Source organism: Neophocaena asiaeorientalis, unplaced genomic scaffold, assembly GCF_003031525.2.
Source record: "Neophocaena asiaeorientalis asiaeorientalis breed wild unplaced genomic scaffold, Neophocaena_asiaeorientalis_V1.1 scaffold62, whole genome shotgun sequence".
NCBI lineage: Eukaryota > Metazoa > Chordata > Mammalia > Artiodactyla > Phocoenidae > Neophocaena > Neophocaena asiaeorientalis.
Window position 1 is genome coordinate 7,858,554 of NW_020175191.1, and position 18,246 is coordinate 7,876,799.

Sequence of the window (18,246 nt, forward strand, 5' to 3'; positions counted from 1 at the left end):
CCCAGCCGCTCCGCAGCCTGTGGGATCTTCCCGGGCACGAACCCGCATCCCCTGCATCGGCAGGCGGACTCTCAACCACTGCGCCACCAGGGAAGACCCTAAAATTAATATAATTTTTATACTTTATAATTCCCAATTCTATCCCTGCTACCCAAAGGGAGGTTAAGGAAAGCACAGGATGGTTCCCCTGAACTCCAGTTTCTAAATAGCTGAGGAAAACAAATCATTCTGAGCATCCCTTTTATAGCCCCTTCAGTGGGGCCGGGTTCCTGTCTCCACACAAGGTGTCCTGGGATTGTAGGGGCTCCAGCCTCACCCCTGACTTTCATAAGAGGCCTGCACTTGTCTAAATTAAGCCCAGCCAGTCCTATTTATGAACAGAGAGGCTCCAGCCAAGTGAGAGAGATTCGTCCTGCTAAGGAATGTGCTGGGGACAGGGAGAGAATCACTGAGATCACTGGTATTTATATGGATGTTTTCTCACTTGCCAGCTCAGTTGGGCCAGATCAACAGAGGCTTTTGGGACTCGACCAAGATTTTAACAGAGTGACTAAGAAGGGTTTAAGTTGAGCATTGTGAACACCAAGGCAGTGCGTATATTGGGACCTCTGAGCTCAGAGTGTAAATAAAAAATGCCCAAGACAGCTCATATTTTTCCCCATGTTTTTAAATGGACTTTACTTTTTAGGGCAGTTTTAGGTTTGCAGCAAAATTGAACAGAAGGTACAGAAAATTCTCCTATGTCCCCTGCCCCCCTCCCAAATCACAGCCTCCCACACCGTCAAAACCCAAAGCTTTTAGTTAATCATTTTATCATTTAACCTCATTTTAATCTATCTTTCTTGGGTTCCTAAACTCAAGGTTGACCAGAAATACCGATCTCTGCTTGTGATTCATACATCTTACTACTTTTGAGGAAACTAATGTTTATTGAACACCTACTATGTGTCAGGTATTTTCATTTACATCCTTTCCTTTAATTTCCACAGTATCCTTGAAAGGTAGTGATTGTAAGCACCTGAAGGAACTACAACTTAGGTTAAGTGACTTACTTCTAGGATATAGAGGATGAATTATGTGGAACTGTGAAAAATGGTTGAATATCTGCACTTTCATATGATTCAGCCTAACAGAATGTGATAGTAAGTATTTGAATCCAGGCCAGTTTAGTTCTAAAGTCTATGCTCTTCACCGTACTGCTGCCCTAAGTACAAGATTCTTTGTTTTCCCTTGGCAGCTCTGTAGTTTCAGATTTATATTCCTCCTCCCTTAAAAGATTAGAACCAGGGAGCTGAGAGGAAGGGCAACCCAAGGTATAACACATGTTGAGTTGGGTCTAGGAATGTTATTTTGGAGGCTAAAGCCAGGAGTTATAGGGTGGACTTGCATTGATTTATGTATCTGCTACTATTTATATCTACCACCTGTGTGTATTTCCATGCAGCTATTTGATTCTGGGTCTCTTTTGTTTATCACATTCTACTATAATTATCTGTTTAATTGCCCCCATAGGCTGTAAATTCCCTGAGGACTGTGATTGTGTCTGCCTTGCTCTTTTTAATACTTATTAGAGTGCCTTACATATCCAAAGGAGATGCTCAATAAATATTTGATTTTAAAAAAGTGAATAAATAAATGCTCCCATCTCACAAGTTAGCTACCTGTCTTCTGCCCAGTGAGTACCCTTTCTGTCTGTCTGTCTGTCTCTCTCTCTCTCTCTCTCACACACACACACACACACACACACACACACACACACACACACACGTGAGCCCTGGCTGTGTCTGTCCAAATATCTGGCCACCTTAGAACTCATCCACAGCCTCAGTGCTTACTCAGAGGTGGGTGTCTGTGTTTGTCTCATCAAGGTAAACTGAGCTGGGAAGGAATTGGTATTGTTTTCAGGCCTCTACTAAGGACTAACGTGGTTTGGGCTTGAAAGAGTGGCCTGAACAGAGGAGTTCTGCCATCCGGATGTAGATCCTTATATTTTGTATTGTATAAACAGAAACTTTCCACTTGGTTTTTTTCCATTTCTTTGGGGAACTGGACACTAAAGCAGTCACTGGCAGGAGAGTGCCTGGCCTTGTAGTCTTCTGCTTACGGAGGCTGGGGACACTGCCCTGCTATCCTTTCCCTGGCAATGAACTATTCTTGTCACATGTTGGGGCAACCTATGTGTCTAATTTGGGGCTTGATTGCACTAGTGGATGACAGTGAACCTGGAATCTGTAGACAGGCAGGGGCTGCACCTCTGAATAAGGTCTTTCCTCCACCTGAGGGTCTGAGGACTTTTATGATTTGCATTTGAACACCTTCTGGCTAGATGTCTTACATCAACAGAGAAGATAAACAATGCAGGTGGTATTATAATTCTTATGGGCAAGAGAGAGAGGCTCTGATTCAAATTAATTGACTGTATAAAAACAAAGCTCTGGGAGTGACTAGTCTAAGGTCACACAGTTAATGACAGAGCCCAATAGTTAGACCCTCTAGGGTCTTAGTTTTGCTTTAAAACTAGGTGAATGAAAAGAAATCTCATCTACAAAACAACTCACTTGGAAGCTACTAAAATGTGTTTCCAGGGATTGTATAGTGGCCAAACCCTTGCCCCTTGTTCAGGACAGATAGAAGAACCCCTTATGAAAATATTCAGTACTTCGCCCTGTTTTATAGAGCTAATGCTTTGCCCCAGTGGTTTCAGAGAAGTCTGGAAAAGAAATTCACTGTGAACAAAAATATTTCTGAACTACACTTTTCCTAGAAAGGATATGGTTCTAAAAAGAAAAGAAAACATTTTAAAATAAAATCCATCCACTAGAGTGACTTTTCATTTTGGGTTAATAATCAGGAATTATAAGAGGATCTCCTCACAAGAGTTTGAGGCTCTTCCTTCTATTAAACTATTTCTTTTTGAATTCCTTTAGTCTACAGAACTGATTCAGAGTAAGATCTGTCCATATTTATTTTTGTCCCAAGTAAAAACTCTTCCATGATAACCAACGAGGACCTACTCTATAGCACAGAGAACTCTGCTCAATGTTATATGGCAGCCTGGATGGGAGGGGAGTTTGGGGGAGAGTGGAGACATATATATGTACGGCTGAGTCTCTTTGATATGCAGCTGATACTATTACAACCTTGTTAATCAGCTATACTCCAATATAAAAGGAAAAGTTAAAAAAAAAAAAACTCTTCCATGGAAGGCCTGCTTTTCTCTGGCTTGTTTCATACTGTCTTACAAAGCTGCAGTACCCACTTCCTTCACTCACTGACCCTAATTCATGTCTTATCACACCGACAAGCACTTTGGTTCTGGCAAGCTTTAATCTCCAGTGCATAGTTACTTGCTGATGTTATCAATGAATGTATACTGCTATGCTGTCAAGGTTTTTTTTTTTTTTTTTGAGTACTCTTCCCCCAGCAGCAAACTATGAGATAAAAAGTAAGACATAATCCTTGTCATCAAAAGTGCTTGAAGATCAGTTGAAACACACACACACACACACACACACACACACACACACACACACACGAAGTTAAATACCAAAACAAAAAAGTAAGTTAGCAATTCAAGACAAATGGTAAAGTGTTTATTCCATAAACATATATGGAGAGCTAATGAGGGCAAAGTACTTTTCCAGATATTAAAACCTAGAAGGGAAGCCAGACATTTAAAATAACTAATCGAAGCAGAGTGAATCGAGTGCTATACTAGAGATAGATGTCAGATGACCGAATCCTGATTTACTCAGGACAGACCTGATTTTGCCAGTTGTCCTGGTATATTTGTGATAGTGCCTCTTTTCACTTTCAGAAGAGTCCCAGTATGGATGCTAAATTATAGTCATCTTAGTTGTAAGCAGTGGAAGTGAAGAGAAATGAATTATTAAGTTCTGACTAGGGGATTAGGGAAGGTTTCCTGGAAGGGGGAGTGGGGGGGTGTTTGAACTGAACCCTAATGAAGAACAGTTTTAGAAAGAAGAGAGGGAGTTCCCTGGTAGCGTAGTGGTTAAGAATCCGCCTGCCGATGCAGGGGACACGGGTTCGATCCCTTGTCCGGCAGGATCCCACATACTGCAGGGCAACTAAGCCCGTGCGCCACAACTACTGAGCCTGTGCTCTAGAGCCTGCAAGCCACAACTACTGAGCCCTCGTGCCACAACTACTGAAGCCAACTAGAGAAAACCTGCGCACAGCAACAAAGACCCAAAGCAGCCAAAAAATAATAATGATAATAATAATAAAAAGAAAGAAGAGAGAAGGCATCACAGGCTAAGAGCAACTGAGGCAAAGCCTTGGTGGCATCCAAGGGTACTTACATGATTGATTTCTCAATCAGCAGTAGCCCTTAGTTTAGAGGTGAAGAGGGTGGCCCCACCAAAGGCCAGCGGTGTCTTGGAAAGTATCTTGCCATAAAGTACTATCACTCAGAACTCTGGTTTTCAGAAAAGATAGCCATTGGATAATGACTGATGTCATCGCAGTGCAGTGTCAGACCAGAAGGGTGCAGTTCCAGCTGGGTAAAGTGAGGGGGGGAGGGGAGGGAGAAGAAGAGGGTGTGTGAGGCAATGTGAGAGTTGAAGGAGACTGGAAGAGGGTAGGAGGTGAAGTGAGAGAATTGTGATTTTATTAGCTCCGACTGCCCAGTTAAAGAAATCACAGATTCCTCTCTAAAAGAATCTTGTTTGTAGTTTAATTCTGCAGATCTTCCTTCCTCCCTATGACCCAGTTGTATTCTGAGTCCCCCAGATTTAAGAGGCAGGTTTATTTTCTTTATCCCTCAGTATTGGGAAACGGACTCAGCACCACTGTTTTATGTAAGTCTGGTGGCTGAAAGGAGCTGCCGTAGGGAGCCAAACGTTCTTTGCTATCTGTGACCATAGTTTAGGGAATTCCAGAGGTGAAAAGGAAAAAATTAAAAAAGAATGTGGATATCTACCTTTTTGTGATGAAAATGCCCTTTCTAACTTTTCATTAGGAAATTTTTCAAAAGTAGACAAAGATAAAGAGAACAGTGCCTCCCATGTACCTGTCCCGAGTACTGGGGACCTGTGTACCTGTCACCCAGCTTCAACAGCTACCAGCATTCTGCTGCCTCTGTCCCCCCTTCTCCTCACAGCAACTCTCAGACACCACAGACCTGCATCTGGACAGACATCCGAACGCACCTCTAACCAATAAGGTCTTTGTTTTTAACCATAACCATAATAACATTATTGTACCCAAAAACTTAAAGATAATTTTCTTTTTTTAAATGTAATAATAGTCTTTTTTTATTTAAAAAATTTATATTTCATATTGGAGTATAGTTAATTTACAGTGTTGTGTTAGTTTCAGGTGTACAGCAAAGTTATTTAGTCATACATATACATATACTTTTCCCATATAGGTTATTACAGAGTATTGAGTAGAGTTTCCTGTGCTATACAGTAGGTCCTTGTTGATTATCTATTTTATATACAGTAGTGTGTATATGTTAATCCCATTTCTATCATTTTTTAGATTCCACATATAAGTGATATATCATATTTGTCTTTGTCTGACTACTTCACTTAGTATGATAATCTCTAGGTCCATCCATGTTGCTGCAAACGGCATTATTTCATTCTTTTTAATGGCTAAATAACATTCCATTGTACATATGTACCACATCTTTATCCAGTCCTCTGTTGATGGACATTTAGGTTGCTTCCATGTCTTGATTATTGTAAATAGTGCTGCTGTGAACAATGGGGTGCGTGTTTCTTTTTGAAGTCTGTTTTTCTCTGGATATATGCCCAGGAGTGGGATTGCTGGGTCATATGGTAGCTCTATTTTTTGTTTTTTAAGGAACCTCCACACTGTTCTCCATAGTGGCTGTACCAATTTAAGATAATTTCTTATACCATCTAATGCTTGGTCCGTGCTCACCTTTCTCTCTAAAACGTCCATTTTAAGGTCTGGAGATCTTAATTAGTAACTCTGAGTCTCAGTGTAGACTAGGCCCAAGAGTAGAATGCCCTTTTATGGGGGAGGATGAAAGGTAGAAGAGGAGGCTGGAATTCTAAGCAGTATTTGGAATTCTACTAGTGACTTGAGTTGTCCTGCGGCAAGTTATTTTTCCTTTTCCTGCCTCAGATTTAGCAACCTTTTATCTTCAATGGGTTAATAATATACCTCTTAGGGAATATTCACAATTTAAAACAGAGAAGGTCTTTTAAAGGCTTCAGATGAAAAGTTTTTCTGTATAATCACACAGCATTAGCCAATCCCTTTTTTCTTCAACAAACATATTGTCATTCCACTTCTGCCTAGGTGTATCTGCTCCTGTCGGTTGGTTGGTTCACTCATTCAGTGCATTTACTACACACGAAGTTGCAAAACACTGAGGGCCTCAAGTTAGTCACAGCTGCTAGATATTTGAGTCAGGCATTATGCTGGGTGCTTAGGTTATTTCATTTACCCCTCACTACACCGCTCAAGGTAATTTTTTTAATCCCTTTTTATTGATGAGGAAGTTATGTTCTAAGAGGTTAAATAACTTACACAAAAAAGGTCACCCAGTTAGTAAGTGGCAGAAATGGATTTCTGCCTTTCTAGGTCTGCTCTCCTGAAACCCATGTCCCGACATCGCAAAGCCAAAAGGCACAAGCTGACAACCAGCACACCTGGCTAGTTCCACCACACCGTCATTTTTCTCTGTCCCAAGGGAGTCTGTAATTCAAAAGTGTAAAAGGGCAGGTAGAAAGACATAGCATTATTTAGTGTGTCAGTATTGAAGTACAAAAAGAATGATAGTTGTGAAAAATCAGAGGCATAAGAAATGACTTTTAGTGGGGGAGATTGGTGGAGTGTGATGGCAGATAAGGCCGGATAGGTAAGTTGAGGTCAAATTTTGAGTAGACTCCATTTTCACCCTGAGTAGTGTAAAATTTAATTGCTGTGCGATTAAAAACCATGAAAAGCTTTCTGAGTAAACTAATCAGAAATATGCTTTAGGAAAAATTTAAATGGTGGAGAGACTGAGGTTGGGGAGATCAGTTTGGAGACTGTTCACTCTGATCCCAGTGATAAGGAAGGAGTACCTCATAGGGTGGTAACCATGGGGGCTGGAGAGGAGGGGCAAGATTGGAAAGAGATTTTGAAATACCCGGTGCTAACTTCTGTTAGAGATGCTTGAAGGCAATGTATAGTTTTGCTCTTTAGTTCAGATATAATAATGATGTTCCCTAGGTGCTGGACACTGTTCTAACTGCCTGTGTGATATGCAATATGTAATCATTGTTATCATTTAATTATAACCACTATAACTTCCTAGGGCTTTTTAAAACATTTTTTTATAATTTAATTGAAATAAAATTCACATACCAATACAAACTCACTCATTTAAAGTGTACAATGTACACATCAGTGTTTCTAGAATATTCACAGAGTTGTGCAAATATCATAGCAATCAGTTTTAGAACGTTTTCATCACTCCACAAAGAAACCCCCAACCCAACCCATTAACCATCACTTCCCACTCCCCCTCTCCCCCCAGCCCTAGTCAGCCACCTATCTACTTTGTTTCTCTGGCTTTGCCTATTCTGGCATATAAATGGCATCATACAATGTGTGGTTTCTGTGACTGACTTCTTTTACTTATCATAATGTTTTCAAGGTTCAGCCATGTTGTAGCATCTATTATTCCTTTTGATGGCCAAATAACATTCCATTTTGTTTATCCATAGATAAAATTTTAAAAATTATTCTAGAATTTTGCTGTATCAGATATCTGTGCTTGAAATAAGTGAGCTCCTGAATGGACTGTAGAGAAATTTCTAGCTTAATACCATATTTCCTTATGTACAGTGACCTTCTCTACCCTTGTATATCTCACACATTAAACCTTCCCTGGGTTAGGCTATATCCTAAACTTCCTCATCAGGGATCACCTTTAGCATTTTAAATCCATACCTCAGAATTTTGCTCCTCTCAACTGGACTGCAGGCATACTGAGTACAAGAAACAAGTGTCAGACCTCTTCATTATTCCTCACAAGACCTGATAAGTCCCTTTCCACATTAAGAGTGCTGTTAACGGTGGAGGAGAGGGGTCTGCAAGAGTCAGGGTCTGCAAGAGTCAGAGCAGACCCTTTAACATTCCCTGGCTGTGACCACACTTCTTTAATTTAAACTTCTCCCTCTCCCATTCCTAGAAGTGCCTTGTGGAATAGAATACTGGTGGGACACAGTATTGCAAACTATTGATCTAGTCAATATAATGGGTAATAATGCTTCTAATCTAATGATGAAAGGGCTGATACATTTTGCGTTAAGATCTTTTTTTTTTCTTAAGGTGGTCAGGCAAAACCGTTTCTCTTTTGATTTTTTTAAAAAAGCAGTTTTATTTTGTTTCGTTTTTTTATTATTCCCGGTGTCACAGCTTCTGCTGGGACAAAATTTTGAAAATCTCTATTTTTAAAAGGGATAGGCACATTGTGGATTATATGAGCAGTAGATCAATTTACAGAGTTAAAATCGAAGCCTTGGAAAAAATTTTTTTTTCTATTTCCTTCATGTTGTATTTATATGGGGTGATGATGTTCACTAAACTTATTATGGTAATCATTTCATGGTGTACATAAGTCAAATCTTTATGCTGAACACTTTTAACTTACACAGTGCTGTGTGTCAGTTATATCCCAATAAAACTGGAAGGGAGGAAAGAAGTTATGGCATGTTAAATAAAAGGATAGAGTCTTAAAAAAAAAATGAATCCTTGAAAAGGAATCAGGTAATTGGTTACTGGTTTCTTTTAACCCAATTCTATATTGAACTTTGCAGTACACACCAGGGTGGAAATCAATTCAGGAGAATCCTGTGTTTAACATGGATTGGCATTAAGACTCTGTTCAAGTGATGTGTCCTGAAACAAAACAAGCTACCAACACAGAGAAAATCTGATTAAACACAGTTAATCTATAACTCATTGTTAGCCCAGTCCTCTAGTTCTAGGTACTGATATCATAATGAAAGTTTATCGTATTGCTTATCATTTAAGTTCAGCTTCATCATTGGAACTTTTCCTTGGGTTAGGTGGGTGGATATTCTTCTGGAGAGTAGAAGGAGAGAAAGGTGCTCTCGCCCCGCCAGCCACCCTCTCTTGAGTACATGCATTTCCTTGGATATCTTGACAAAGAGCTGATAAGCTAAGCAACTGCAGTTAATTGTGGATCCACTTCAGCTATTCTTGGAATTTAACAATTTGTGTATTTACTAACGGAGAATGGAGAAACGTGATTAACTATGCGGTGATTTTTCTGCAGAAAGAGGGTAGAGAGGGTTAGAATTTAATGCTGTAAATTGGAATGTACTTGCATTTCCAAGTGGTAGATTTTGTAATGCCCATGAAATTACCTTGATCCACCAGAATAATTGATCATAAGATTTAGGATCTAACCTTGTGGGATGAAACTGTTTTAGCAGTTCTCTGTGAGACTTGTAAACTTTATCGTCTATTTGCTTGAATAGACATAGTGCTAAAGCCTAGAGAAGTAACTATATTTTTTCTCTTTTTTTTTCTTTCCATCCTTTTCATTTCTCTTTTCTAGTTATGTAGAAGAATAAAGCTAGCGTGAAGAATGTTCAGATCAGATTGCCTAGGATATCCCACCTTTGGTGTAATAATTTTCTTTCCTTTCTATGACATATGATTAATGTAATATGTGATTATGACTGAGAACTTCAGCTATCCTAGTCAGGGAGGGAAAACTGTTGTTTTTATAAGTAATAACAGTGAACACTTAAAAAAAAATTGAACTGTAGTTGATTTACAATATTGCATAAATTTCAGGTATAAAGTGATTCAGGTGTGTATATATATATATATAATATATATATTCTTTTTCAGATTCCTTTCCATTACAGGTTATTACAAGATATTGAATATAGTTCCCTGTGCTATACAGTAAATCCTTGTTGTTTATTTTATATACAGTAGTGTGGATTTGTTAATCCCATACTCAATTTTTCTCTCCCCGCACCCCCCCCAGCCTTTCCCCTGTGGTAACCATAAGTTTTCTACGTCTGTGAGTCTGTTTCTGTTTTGTAAATAATTTCATTTGTATCATATTTTAGAGTCTACATAAAAGTGATATCATATTTGTCTTTCTCTGTCTGATAGAGGGTCTGTGGCAGTTAATGACGATTAATGCCTGTGTACTTTTCAGAACATCGAGTTGAAGGTTGAAGTAGAGAGCCTGAAACGAGAACTCCAGGACAAGAAACAGCATCTGGATAAAACATGGTGAGTTGCAGTTTGAACTAGTTGAGCTCTTGGTCCTTTCCAGTCTGGCTCATTAACTGAGAGCAATAGATTTGGAACCAAATTCCTTAACTCTGGCGTTTGAATGCTGCATCCAGTTAAGAAACTGGAACAATGTGCTTTTCTTTCCTTGGGCTCCAATAAGTCTGAGAGATGTTGACATAGATTGGTAAATTCATCAGACCTAAGCTTATAAACTTCCCTGTCAGTAATCTGCTAATAACATCCAGGGCTGACATAGAGTTTGGCGGAAATGGGCACCCTCATATAGCGCTGGTGAGAGTGTGAATCGTGATAACATTTTTGGAATGTGGTACTACCTATCAAAATAAAAAATGAGCATTTCCCTTGATCAAATAATTCCTATAAGGAATCTATTCCTTATAAATAAAAGCAAGAGTATGAAAGGATAAATGTATAAGGATATTAACTGCATCATTATTTGTAATGGCAAAAAACAAAAACTAGGAACAACTATACATCAATAGGGCAATGGTTGAAAACATTTTGATATAAACATACTGTGGAATATTATGTAGTCATTAAAAGGAATGAGTTAGCTCTATATTATTATCCTGGTGGGAAGTCCCTGATAGACTAAGTAAGGGGGGAAAGTACTGCATGATATTTAGCGTATAAGCCCCTTTGGGTAAAGACAATCTATGTGTACATGTGTTTGCTTGAATATGAATAGAAAAAAACTGCAGGGTTACATACCAAACTCTTTAACATTGCCTGTATCAGGGGAGTGAGAGTAGAGTTTGTGATGGGGAGAAGACTTCATTTTTTTTTCTTTCTATACCTTCTGTATTGTTAAGATGGTTACTTTTATAATTTACAGTTTTTATAATTAAAAAACCTTAGTTTTAATTGACAAGTACTATTGAAATTGTTACTAAAAATAATTTTCAGATTGTATCCTAGGATCAGTACACATCCAATCTGATCTGGCGTTCCTTCTATCTCCACAATATTTCTTGATGCTTAGAATGATAGTCCAACAACATCAGAATACTCAAACCAGACTCAACCATACGCAGTATGCTGGAATTACTCAATACTTACTAAGGCATTAAGTGAACTAATAGATTTTAGGAAAATTTATAATAACAATTGAGTTACAAGTTTTATGTAGTGCTTTTTTAAAAAAATTATGTCGTTTCAGTTTTTAATTAGGAGGCATTATCCTATTTTTAGCAATGAGAAAACTAAGGTACAGAGTGTTAAAGTCTTCTCAAATGAGTGGCAGAGCCCCCATCTTCTGGCATCATGTCCAAGGCTCTTCTGCCTTCACAACAGCTGTAGCCTATTAAATCAGGCATTCCTGGCTGACTTACTCAGAAAATGTATAACTTCCAATCTCAAGACATTGTAGTTAGCTGTTGTCTATTGCATTTATCAAAGAATATGGAGTCAAAGTTGATGATTCCTGAGGTCTATTTAAGGGTCTTAGGTTATTCTCTTGACTTGTGTCCCTTGTACAACAAAGGCCCTTCTACCACCAAAAGGCTGCATAATGACATGGGAACTCAAGATAAATATAGTCTCTGGGACAGTGCTGAGTAGTGTCCGGTATCGAGCAAGGAATTCTATAATCTTTAGGGAAGTTCCATTTGGTCACCGTGGGCACAACCTTCTGGGCCAAATATTAAAATACTACTGGGCTTGGATAGAGCAGTAGTATTTGATTTATCATGAGCCTATGAAGGTTCAATATCGTTCTCTGCCCTGAGAACAAGAAGATTGTCCATGGTTCTCAACAAACGGCTTAAAACAAGAATAAAAACAAACCGGAATTAAGATCATTCAGCACCTGATACTGCCCCCAAATTTCTAATCCTCAGACATCCAAAGGCAGCTGTTGTTAGCTATAAATAAGCTGGTGACACCTTACCCGCTTCATGCTAGCGCCTGGGCATTCATTCCTAAGGACATCAGAGAAGCAGAGCTGGACCAGAACCCTGAGCTTCCATAGATTAAACGTCTGCTTTCTGCATGGGACTGTGGGAAAACTGGATAGAACTCTGGGTAGGTAGCCCAGATTCAGGACAGTCTACAGGTTACTGGCTGTAAAGGAGAAAAGCATTTCTGTGGCTGTCCAAATAGATATTCTATTCCAGCAACCTAAATGGAAGGAACACTCTAAATTCAAAGAGCAAGACAAGCAGGGAACTAGCAAAGCACTCTGGGAGAGCAGTCTTAATGGGAAAGTCCGGGGACAGATGATGGTGAACATGGATGCTGAGTTCTAAACCATCTGATGACTATCTGCCTTTCATATGCAAGATTCTTCTCTTGAAGGTATAGCAGTAATGAAGCAAGCCTCTAGGGAGTCAGGTGTATTCTGATTGGCAAGCAACACAAATCAGAGTTCCTAAAAGATTATCTGAAAAGTTGGAAAGAGCAGTTCCACAAGTAATTGCAGAGAAAAAAAATACTTCATTTTTATTCTCATCAATGGGACTCTGAATTACTGAAACAGCCTTAATGGGTCCACTTGCTAAATTATATGACTGGCTCTGACTGGCCATTGCTCTGGTTTTAGCACTGATGTGGAGAATCTCAACAGCCATAATGAAGCTGAGCTCCGGCGCCAGTTTGAGGAGAGACAGCAGGAGACGGAGCATGTTTACGAGCTCCTGGAGAATAAGATCCAGCTTCTGCAGGAGGTGAGTATCCACGGCTAGGGGTCCCCTTTTACCTCTTTTCCGACTGCTCTGCCTCCTGGCATTCACCTTTTCCCTCCCTAAAGTACCCATGTTTGCGGCCTTTCAGGTTTTGTTCTTTTCTCGCTCTTTTTGCAGGAATCCAGGCTAGCAAAAAATGAAGCCGCACGGATGGCGGCTCTGGTGGAAGCAGAGAAAGAGTGTAACCTGGAGCTCTCAGAGAAACTGAAGGGAGTCACCAAGGACAGGGAAGATGTACCAGGAAACCGGGTCAAGCCCAACCAATACACTGAGGCCCTGGCCCAAAGGGACAAGTAGGTGCTTTTGGTGCTCTATTTGCCATTTGTCTTTTGCCTGTTCTCAAGCCTGTGTGAGTATATAGCAGCTGCACTGTTCCCTTTGAATGACTTACGGTGGACCTTCACCATTACCAAGACTTTATGGTTCCCGCAAGTAAAGAAATCTCTTTTTAGGGTTGTGTCTTTAATGGTATCCATTAACAGAACTGACTAGTTGGCAATCAGGAGACTTAAGTAGGTATAAGTAGAACAATGGTCAAATGGTAGCAAACAAGAGACATGGATTCACTTATTCACATTTACTGAGCACCAGCTATATGCCAGACACTGGGCTAAGCACTCAGGTTACAGAGATGAAAGACCCACTTCCTGTCATCAAGACACACGTTACACAATTTTAATAAGTTCTCTGATAGAAGTAACATGGGATGCTCTGGGGCGTATAGAATTGTCATCTATTCCAGACTAAAAGAGCAAGGTGCCATTGAAAGTGTCCTGAAGGAGGTGAAATCTGAGGTGAGTTTTGATGAGTGAATAGGAGTTAGAAGAAAGAGTGTAGGAGGTGAGTGGCATGGGGGAGTGTCCTGTACAGGAGGAGACACCATTGAGGGGAGATACAGGGAAGGGCATATTTCAGGATGTGTAATTAGTGCTATGTAACCAGAGCAGAGGGTCTGGGGAAGACTAATGAGAGATAAGCTGTATTGGGAATAGGGGGTCTGATTGTGCTGGCTTTGTATATAGTAAGGAACTTGAATTTTCTCATAAAGTAAGTGGGAATTTGTTGAGGCCACCACTGTGTCTTGGTTACTGCAGCAACTTCCTAACTGTTCTCTTTACTTCTGGTTCTACCCTCTGCATTTCATCCCAATCTAACAATTCAGAGCAGCTTTGAAGTGGGAAATTCAACAATATGAAACTGACAAATAATTTAGCCTCTTCAATGCATGATACTATGGTGGCATAAAAAGCCTTAAGTGGTTTTTAACTGAATAGGTGAAAAACACACAAGGTACGCGCAGTGACCAATGTGATCTTTTTGAGACACAAATCTGATCGTATTATTGCAGAGCAATTTAGAAAGTTCTCCAAGATCTTTAGGAGATAAAATCTGTTCTTAGTGTGGCCATCAAAGGCTGTTATGATTTTTTTTTTTTTTTCCGGTACACGGGCCTCTCACTGTTGTGGCCTCTCCCGCTGCGGAGCACAGGCTCCGGACGCGCAGGCTCAGTGGCCATGGCTCACGGGCCCAGCCGCTCCGCAGCATGTGGGATCTTCCCGGACCGGGACACGAACCCGTGTCCCCTGCATCGGCAGGTGGACTCTCAACCACTGCGCCACCAGGGAAGCCCATAAAGCTTGTTATGATTTGACCCCTGATTTCCCCCAGACTCATCCCTACCATGACCCCTTCATATATCACTGATGCCAGACTAGTAATAATAATGATGACTAAGGTTTGTTGGGCTCTTGCTGTACAGCTGAGCTGAGCACTTAACATTCTTGTTTAATTCTCCCATAAAGTTTAATTCTCTCATAAAGTTAACAATCCCATGAGATAGGGATTATTATACTTTATAAATGAAGAAATTGGCATTTAGAGAGTTATGTAACATGGCTTCAGGCACTGCTGGAATCAAAACCCTAAAGGCACAGCGCCTCCAGAAGCATACTGTGCTATGTCAGGTCCCCAGAAGTTTGTTCATGCTATTCCTTCTGTGGGAAATGTGTGTTTTCCCTTCCTGGTGAGCTCCTAATTCATTCTTCAGAACTCACTAAGGCATCAATGGTTACTTCTGTGAAGGCTTTTGCGACAGCAGAATTAAGTCTTTATATTGTTTTTTCTCTTTTTTTAAAGGAATTTTGCCTTTTTTTTTTTTTTTTTTTTATGGCTGTGTTGGCTCTTCGTTTCTGTGCAAGGGCTTTCTCAGTTGTGGCAAGCGGGGGCCACTCCTCATCACGATGCGCGGGCCTCTCACTATCGCGGCGTCTCTTGTTGCGGAGCACAGGCTCCAGACGCGCAGGCTCAGTAATTGTGGCTCACAGGGCTAGTTGCTCCGCGGCATGTGGGATCTTCCCAGACCAGGACTCGAACCCGTGTCCCCTGCATTGGCAGGTGGACTCTCAACCACTGCGCCACCAGGGAAGCCCTATTGTTTTGTTTCATATGCACATCCATTAGTGTACAGTTCTCTGTGTGGTGTTGTATTTTCTTCAGATCTTCCCTGCTAGGTTCCCTGAGACTGTCTCAGTCCAATAAATGCTTGTCAAACCAAAAAAAGAAAAAAGAAACAAATGCATACCTGACAAGTAAATTGAGGGAGTTCATATCAGATGGCCTTGAATAGCTTTGTAAAGTAGGAGACTAGATTATCTGTAGAGACTGAGGGTCAAAGGGATGAATGAGGTATGAACTTGAGAAAAGTAGAGACATTCTAGCACAGATACTGTGGGGAAGTTGATATGGAGTCCACATTCATCATCATAATTATCATTATAGCTTGCATTTGTATAAAGTTTTTAAAGTTCTTTCTGATCCCCAAATCTTAGCTAATCCTCATACCTTAATTTAAGAGATTCCTACTTGACTTTCTGATACCCTTCACCTTCTGCCAAATTATTTTCCTGCCAAGGTGCTCTCACTATCTTACATACACAGGATTAATAAGCACAATCGGAAACATTTCATCTAGTACCGGCACATTTCCTAGGACAGGTATCTCTAGTGCTCAAAGACTTACACACAGAGAAACAGCAAGATATGCCCTGCACGTAGTAGGTGATGAATAACTGTCGAGTTGAACCTGTGGTTTATATGCATCAGCACAGCACACATAGTCTTTGACAACTGAATTCTAGTCTGAATTTCCAGTCTCTTCTCCAGCCATTGTCTCTTCCCACCAGCCTTTCCCCCTTTTCCTTTCCAGTGATGCTTCCCCATATGTCTCATATCTTCATGCCTTCATTCCTTCATTTAAGCTCCTCCTTCTGAGCCTGGAAAATAACCCAGTCTTCACAATCTCTTCTCCTGAGCTTCCCCCCAGACTCCTCCAAGTCAAATGAATTGTTTCTTTATCTTTCCTCCTGTAGCTCCATGGCAACACTCAGTGTACTATTTGGGATATACCTCTGGTGTGGTAGCACTTATTATATTCTATCTGTTGATATAGCTGTGTCTCCCCATTTCCCAAACTCTTGGCACACACACCAAAAGAACTTAAGTTTCTATACAGCAGAGGTTGTGTGTTTTCCAACCTTATATTCCCAGTACTTGGTAGTGTGCATTGAGTTATATACATAACAGTTACCTAATAATTGTTTTTTGAATGGAATAACAATTTTAAAAACTCTACAACTTATGACTCCTAGTCCAAGAATTTTATGTCTATGGTCTATAGATCCATGGATTGGCTTCAAGAGGTCTCTGAACCTGTGACAATGTAAGCAAAAAATCGTTTGTGTATATATTTGGGGACTGGGGCAGAGAACACATGGCTTACTGAAGAAAAGTTTCAAAGAGTTCAATGACTCAAAAGGTAAAAACTTACTGTACTGGACCATGCTATCTTTGGAGTGGGCTGAAAAATAAAGGTAGCAATAGTACCATGGCCATAATTGTTCTTACTTTTTCTTTGCTCCAGAAGAATTGAAGAACTGAGTCAGAGCCTGGCTGCACAGGAGAAACTTGCAGAACAGCTATCTCAAGAGAAGCAACAACTGCTACATCTGTTGGAGGAGCCAGCTGACATGGAAGTGCAGGTGAGATTTGGGCTGTACTTCCTGAGGCACAAAGCTTCATGCTTTCAGGAGCCCTACTTTACATTTATATGTATTAGTTTTCTATTGCTGTGTAAGAAGTTACTACAAACTCAGTGGTTCAAAACAACATGCATTTATGATTCCAGTTTCTGTGGGTCAAGAGTCCAGGCATGGTTTAGTTGGGTTTTCTGCTCAGGGTCTCACAAGTCTGAAATCAAATTGTCAGCTGGACTTGCTTTCTCAGCTAGAGGCTCACTTAGGGAAGGTTCTACTTCTAAGCTCCCTCAGGTTGTTGGAAGAATATTTCTGTGTGACTGTAGAAGTTATGGCAGCTTGCTTCTTCACAGCCAGCCATGGAGAGAGACAGTCTCTTGCTTATATCCCTTCTAGACACTCTTTTAAGAGGTTCACCTGATCAAGTCAAGCCCCTCAGTGTACTATCCCTTTTTGTTAACTTAAAGTCAACTGAGTAGGGACCTTAGTTACATCTGCAGCAACACCCCTCCGCTTTTGCCATATAACAGTGCATAACTATGTAGCAATATCCCTCACCTTTGCTGTATTCTATTGGTTAGAAGCAAGTTACAGGTTTCTCCACACTCAAGGATTGTACAAAGGTGTGGATACCAGGAGGTGGAGGTCACAGGGGCCATCTTAGGATTCTGCCTGCCACTCTAGTGATGTATAACTATAGAGAACGTATAATGTGGTTTTAATATTGAAGAGAGAACCCTCACTGCTGTGAAAATTATTGCATTAATCTTTATTGTTGTTCTTGGAGGCTACCTCAGAGGGAACTCCCCTCCTTCATTCAACTTTTAATTTACTAAAATCATACTTTCTGAAGGAACCCTAGAATGTATCTGTGCCCAAGCAACATATACAATTACTAGGTATTCTTACAAATCTTAGATCAATGATAAAGCAAAACATATGCAGCTTAATTTATTGGTCACATATACAAAGGTTGGAATCAGGATAAAAAGAGCAGTGCTAAAAATTAGTATAAAGCAGTGTTTCCTCACCTTTCCTGTGTCATGACAAAAATAGCAAATGATAATAAGAAACATGTAGAAAAAGGCATGATTTACAACATAATCAAATTGCTTAGAACCAGTGACTTTTTCTCATTTTTCTCATTATCCACTGCTTTTTTATTACTCAAGTAATAAATAGCAATTACCTAAAAGTCTGCAAATCCAAATAAGCAAAAAAAAAAAAAAAAAAAAAAATTA

The 18,246-nt window shown here is 40.1% G+C and overlaps 1 protein-coding gene across 2 annotated transcripts in view; it reads left to right on the forward strand.

The window, feature by feature from the left end:
• PDE4DIP (phosphodiesterase 4D interacting protein) overlaps positions 1-18,246 on the forward strand; it is a 217,252-nt gene that overhangs the window by 91,791 nt on the left and 107,215 nt on the right. Inside the window, exons 5-8 of one of the 2 annotated variants that reach the window (XM_024764823.1) lie at positions 10,193-10,269; positions 12,833-12,956; positions 13,092-13,267; positions 16,894-17,011. In XM_024764823.1, coding sequence (XP_024620591.1) covers positions 10,193-10,269; positions 12,833-12,956; positions 13,092-13,267; positions 16,894-17,011 — 495 coding nt within the window. Of the gene's footprint in view, positions 1-10,192; positions 10,270-12,832; positions 12,957-13,091; positions 13,272-16,893; positions 17,012-18,246 lie in introns of those variants that run through there. The other variant, XM_024764822.1, reaches the window with a different exon arrangement.